The following is a 3,947-nucleotide window of genomic DNA, read 5'->3' as shown; positions in this document are numbered from 1 at the left end:
ATCCCTTCTTCACATCCATATGATTAAGCCTAAAATAACTTGAATTAATTTGCAAATTACAAATCTACTGTATGCAATTATAAAAATTACATACAAACAAAATTATGATGCAATAAAATTAATTTCGGAATTTATTTTCTATAAACAGTAATTACGCACATTGTTTTTACTACAATGCCTATGATATTCCTTCTTCATTTTACACTATAGATTCGTGATATCTCTTCATGTTAGAGGATCCGTTCCCGAACCCGAACCCGAGCGCACGCAACCAACCGGCTCACTTGCCCCGGTTCCCCATCCGACGGCCCAGGAAACCCGGATCCGCTACCACAAACCTCTCCCCAGTCGGCTCGAGAAGCTTCCGCCACCAGTATTATTATTTTCTTAATCCGACTTAAACTAATCCTCTCCGTTTTTATATACGCGCGCGCGTCCCCCGGCGGGTCTCTGTCTCTCTCTGTGCTCTCTCTTTCGCCGCTCCTCCCAGATCCGCGCGTGCGTTCCTGTTCCCGTTCCTTTCCGGCGGCGTCGTCGTCTTCCTCCAGATTCGACTCGAATCTCTTCGACTCGACGATTTCCTAAGCGATAATGGCGGAGGTAAACGCTCGTCCCTTCCCCTTCACTCCCAATTCGTTGTTGGTGTTGTCGTTCGGTACGGCGCCGCTCGCAATCGATCGAATTTGTCCGGGATCTGACGATGCTCGCCTGATTGTCGCCGACGGCAGGAGGGGCACAAGGTGGCGCTCAACGTGTACGACCTCAGCAACGGCCTCGCGCGCCAGCTCTCCACCTCCTTCCTCGGCAAGCCCATCGAGGCCATCTGGTGAGTCCACCTTGCCCCCTCTGAGATTTCCCCTCTCGATTCGATTGATCCGAAAAAGACGCGATTTTGACCCGGTCCGCGCACCGATCGATCCCGGCAGGCACACGGGCGTGGTGGTGTACGGCAACGAGTACTTCTTCGGGGGCGGGATCCAGGCGGCGCCGGCGGGGGCCACGCAGTACGGCCGCCCCGTGCGGGTCGTCGACCTGGGCGTCACCCACCTGCCCCGCGAGGTCTTCGAGGACTACCTCCGCGACATCGCGCCGCGCTACACCGCCGCCACCTACAGCCTGCTCACCCACAACTGCAACAACTTCAGCAACGAGGTCGCGCAGTTCCTCGTCGGCGCCGGGATCCCCGACTACATCCTCAACCTGCCCAACGAGGTCATGTCCAGCCCCATGGGCGCCATGATCATGCCCATGATCCAGAACCTCGAGGCCACGCTCAGGAACAACGCCGCGCCCCAGACCACGCAGTTCGTGCCCACTCCGGCCTCGGTCTCTGTGCCGCAGCCGGCGGCGGCCAGCAAGACACCTGCTGCCCCTACGAGTTCTACAACTGCTGCTGCTGCTAGTGCGGCGCCCGTTGGCTCTTCTTCCAAGAAAGAAGAAGAGAAGAAGGTCGAGAAGCAGACTCCGGAGAAAGCCGCCGCTGCAGCAGCGCCCACTGTGGCCGACCCTCTCGGCAGCGCGAGGGGGAAGGTGCAGGAGGAGGTGATGAGGGAGTTTGCGGCGCTCATGGCCAGTGGCACGCTGCGGGCAAGTGAGGCAGCGGCGCTGGCCATGCGCCGGGTCATGGAGCGCCACGGCGACGGCGCCAGAGTGCAGGCCTAGTGACCTGAAACTATTTTACACACGTTTGATCTTTGATGCAATTGCAAACTGATAGTAATTGGGAACGGTTGCTTACTTGTATTGCAGCATGGAACTCACTCAATTTTATTTGTCCGATTTGTTTTGATGGTATGGAATTATATGCCTATATGGTTTCTTCAATGCTAGATTTCTTGGTTCACTGCTAAATTGGAGTTTATCGAGGTTAAGATTATTCTGCTAAGGAAATATATGCTGTACAAAGTCCTGATAGAATATCTGGATTAGCAGCAATGTCATGTATGACTCTCAACAATGCTGATTCAATCAGCAGCAGTAGTAGTACGCAACCCTTCCATGCAATTTTTGCTTGGTTATTTCGTCCTCGTATTCTAAAAGAGTGGGGAAATGTAGGAACGCACACATTATGCTTGCTCCTACACATTATCATAAACCTGATGTGAGTGTACATGGTCACATGCGTGACACCACTGCAAAGTTGGATGAACTTGTAGGTACAGTGCACGCGCATATTTTTTTCCATATAAATTGGTGAGTGGATGGTCTGAGTCATGATGTAGTTTTAGGAGAACTTAACAATACTGAACTAGTTTCATAGAATGTTTGGGTCATTCTATTTGGCTCCAAGCACAAAATGCTTGTGCAAGTTTGTTAGCGAGAAACAAACACTAAGAGAGACGATTATTGTAGTATTTGTCCAAATTTGAAATAGTTTTTGTCACAACCCAACTTACTATATGCATTTTGTGTGTTTGGTTGATAGTGATCATCAACATTGTAATATGGTGGTGATTCACGTTCAACATTAGCAAAAAAAAAGTGGTTGAAACCGACATCTTTATTTTTCTCATCATTTTGTTGTCAAATTGTGACCCAATGCACTGCTAATTGGACTGCCGTATGACATCTGGGTGATAGGAGATTACAATTTTGGGCTTTTGTTAGCCATGCGTCTTGTCATGGAGCGCCATGGCGACGGTGCTAGTATGCAGGCCTAGTGACCTTGAACTATTTTACACACGTTTGATCTTTGATGCAATTGCAAACTGATAGTAATTGGGAACGGTTGCTTACTTGTATTGCAGCATGGAAATCAATTTTATTTTTCTGATTTGTTTTGATGGTATGGAATTATATGCCTATGTGGTTTCTTCAATGCTAGATTTCTTGGTTTACTGCTAAATTGGGTTTTATCAGAGGTTAAGATCATTACGCTGAGGAAAATATGACTGTCAATAATGTTGCCAAATTCAATCAGCAGGAGTAGTAAGCAGGGCAACTCTTCCATGCAATTTTTGCTTCGCTCTACGGACGAAAGTGCCATACTTGGTCCCCAGTCATGCGTTGAAAAAGTGAAAATGTAGGAACACACATATTTTGCTTCCTCCTGAACAATATCATAAACCTTATGTGGGTGTCCATTGGCACATGTTGGATGATCTAGTAGGTACAGTGCAAAGGTATCTTTTTTCCATATAAATTGGTGAGCGGATGGGCAGAGTCAGGCATGACCCAAGCCATCTGCAGTTTCCTGTTTTTTTTTCTTATCATGGTTGATAGTTGCCACAGGTGCCAAAACTAATATGCAACTGAAGTAGGAATATTGGGGAAGAACAAACAAGCATGCCCCTGCTACATGCTAAGGACTCCTGTTAGCGCAAAACAATCACCGGGAGATCTGGGGTTACTTTTTTTCCAAGCATTCCGGGCCGTCAGATGGGTCCAATCAACAGTTGAAATTTCATTATATTGCTTGGATTTAAACTTTCAAATTGCTACACTATATATAGTACTCCCTCTGTCCCATTAGATACATCCGTTTGAGCAACACTTAATATGGGACGAAGGGAGTAGTATAGATATGCATTTTGTGTGTTTGACTGATTATTGATCAGCTGTGACGCCCGGATAATTAAGCTACAGTGATTTCCCGCTAATGATGCCACGTCACCACGGTTACTGTGATAAACTCTCGATAGTTCAGAACCGAAACAAATTCAAAATTTAAATAAAAGAAAACAATAAAAGTTTTCAAAAATTAAAACAAAAATGTTCGGTGGTTGTCAAATATTACAAAGATAATTATGGTGTAAGGTTCACAATTTTATAAAATGCCTAAGTGTTTATAAATAAATAAAAACAGAAAAAATAAAATAAAAAGAAAACAGAAAACAATACAAAAAAAAGAAGGAAACCCCACTGGCCCAGTCGGCCAGCCCCCCTGGCCCGGCCCACCCCTCACTCCCTTATCCCCCCCTCCCCCGGTCGGCAAACCCTAGCCGCAC

General features: G+C 46.9%; 1 protein-coding gene across 1 annotated transcript; it reads left to right on the top strand.

Moving 5' to 3' along the window:
- Positions 1–434: 434 nt before the first annotated feature.
- On the top strand, positions 435–1,851 carry LOC119318481 (desumoylating isopeptidase 1-like). The gene is made up of 3 exons (XM_037593045.1): positions 435–600; positions 729–826; positions 927–1,851. Exons 1-3 carry the CDS (start codon positions 592–594, stop codon positions 1,660–1,662), a joined length of 843 nt encoding a protein of 280 aa, XP_037448942.1. The 5' UTR covers positions 435–591; the 3' UTR covers positions 1,663–1,851.
- The last annotated feature ends 2,096 nt before the right edge of the window (positions 1,852–3,947 follow it).

The sequence above is a fragment of the Triticum dicoccoides genome, chromosome 6A (genome assembly GCF_002162155.2).
Source record: "Triticum dicoccoides isolate Atlit2015 ecotype Zavitan chromosome 6A, WEW_v2.0, whole genome shotgun sequence".
Classification (NCBI taxonomy): domain Eukaryota; kingdom Viridiplantae; phylum Streptophyta; class Magnoliopsida; order Poales; family Poaceae; genus Triticum; species Triticum dicoccoides.
The sequence above is the reverse complement of the archived record's forward strand: the minus strand, read 5'-3'. Positions and strand labels throughout refer to the sequence as shown.